The sequence below is a fragment of the Gracilinanus agilis genome, chromosome 1, assembly GCF_016433145.1.
Source record: "Gracilinanus agilis isolate LMUSP501 chromosome 1, AgileGrace, whole genome shotgun sequence".
Taxonomy (NCBI): Eukaryota; Metazoa; Chordata; class Mammalia; order Didelphimorphia; family Didelphidae; genus Gracilinanus; species Gracilinanus agilis.
The window spans coordinates 600,609,693-600,611,395 of NC_058130.1; the positions used below are offsets into that span (position 1 = coordinate 600,609,693).

The 1,703-nt window shown below is 50.3% G+C and overlaps 1 protein-coding gene across 1 annotated transcript in view; it reads right to left on the reverse strand.

Annotated features, from left to right (window-relative positions):
- Positions 1-310, reverse strand: part of LOC123240201 (myosin regulatory light chain interacting protein) — a 29,884-nt gene extending 29,574 nt beyond the window's left edge. Inside the window, exon 1 of the mRNA XM_044667619.1 lies at positions 121-310. Coding sequence (XP_044523554.1) covers positions 121-207 — 87 coding nt within the window. The 5' untranslated portion in view covers positions 208-310. The remainder of the gene's footprint in view (positions 1-120) is intronic.
- Positions 311-1,703: the final 1,393 nt, after the last annotated feature.

Below are 1,703 nucleotides of genomic sequence, written 5' to 3' on the forward strand. Positions count from 1 at the left end.
CCCGCTTGGCCGCCCTCCTCCCTGGGGCCGCAGTGACCGCCGCGAGGCCCGCCAGCGGGAGCACGAAGGGGGGCCGCCCGGACGCCGGGCCGTCTGTCCCCCTTCCAGCTCCTCTCTCACCTGGTTGAGGCAGTCTTCGCCGTTAGCTTTCGCCTCCACCTCCACCTCCATCAGCACGGCGTCCGGCCTCGTTACATAGCACAGCATGTTGGGGGGCCACCTCGACCTCCTCTTTGGGCTGTGTGGTGCCGCCGCTGCCTCCCACACTGTGGCTCGGATCCTGTCTTCAGGCTGGGCTAAAGCTGAGATGCAAGAGGCAAGAACTCCAACAGATCCCTCCCCACCCGCCTTCCCTCTCTCAATCTCTCCCCAGCCCCGTTCCGCCGCACTCCAGCAGCTTCACTGCTTGCCCCCAGTTAGTGACTCCCACTGATATAGCGGCCCCGCCTCCTCCGGATGGGGCACCGACCAATTACAGAGCTCCGTTCCCTTCGTCCTCTGCTCCGATCGACCAATACCGAAGGCCTGCTCCGTCTCCAGGCCCCGGCCAGAACGCTCCGAGGCGCTTTACCCTGGGCTGACTGCTCCAGGGCGCCTCGCGGTGGGCTAAGGGGAAAGGCAGACTCATCCTCGTCCTCAGCATGCAGGGAGTGCAAGTCTTGAGCTCCCTACAGCGCTGCAGCAACCCTTGGCTTGGAGGCGGAGTTTTTTCTGCTAAGAACAGTAAATTAAAACACGCCAACTGTCGAGTGTTTGCACTGAGCCTAACTTGGAGTTTCTATCAGGGCACTCTAAAAAACCATTTCCAAATGCGAAGGGAAAAGGTTAGATTCAAGCCCTGGAGGAAACGGCAATGCATTTCTCCTCCTCTTAATGTAGTCAAAGGTGATCTTTAGTCCTCAGTGTTTTTAAAAGTTTTTGCACGTTGGCAAATGAAGCGTTCAAACTAAAGATTCTCGGTCATTGCTACTCCTAAAATATCAAGAAGGCATTTTTGTCAACCATTTTGCTTTAAGGCTATCAGTCTACCCTATCTAATTGACCTCATCTCCTGCCACAGTCCTGCTGAGTGTCCTTTACTTGCAGAGTATTCTATCTTTCCTTTACACCGTTTCTTCCAAGGTCTAAAGACTTATCCGTTGGTAAATCTGTATCCATCCGAGGAGTGCTTGTTGATAAGGATATGCAACTCTTTACTCAGTTCCCATGATATTAGCTAACCAACTGTCATACTATCCTTCCACAGTATCTTTGAAGCACCCAGAAACATACTCTTATGTCAGCCCAGCCTGATAAGTTGCCACTACTACCTGCATTGGTTCTTTGGCCTGTTCTTTTCCCTGCTGCTCTAATTTCTAATTATCTGTTCCACATGGTGACCTAACCTATTATATTGTTTCTATCAAAATTTTTTAGTCCCGTCATTACCTCTGGATCTTGCTGCCAGACACAACTGGTGGTCAAAAGTTAGGATAGGTGGTCCAGTGGATTGAGAACCAGACCTAGATATGGGAGGTCCTGGGTTCAACTTTGACCACAGATATTTTTTTGCTATATGACCTAAGCAAGTCATTTAACCTCAATTGCCTAGCCTAGCCCTTAACTCTTCTGCCTTGGGACCAATACACAGTATTGATTCTAAGAAGATAAGGGTTTTTTTTTTTTTTTAAAGAGTTAAAATAGACACTAAACTTGTGATTTTA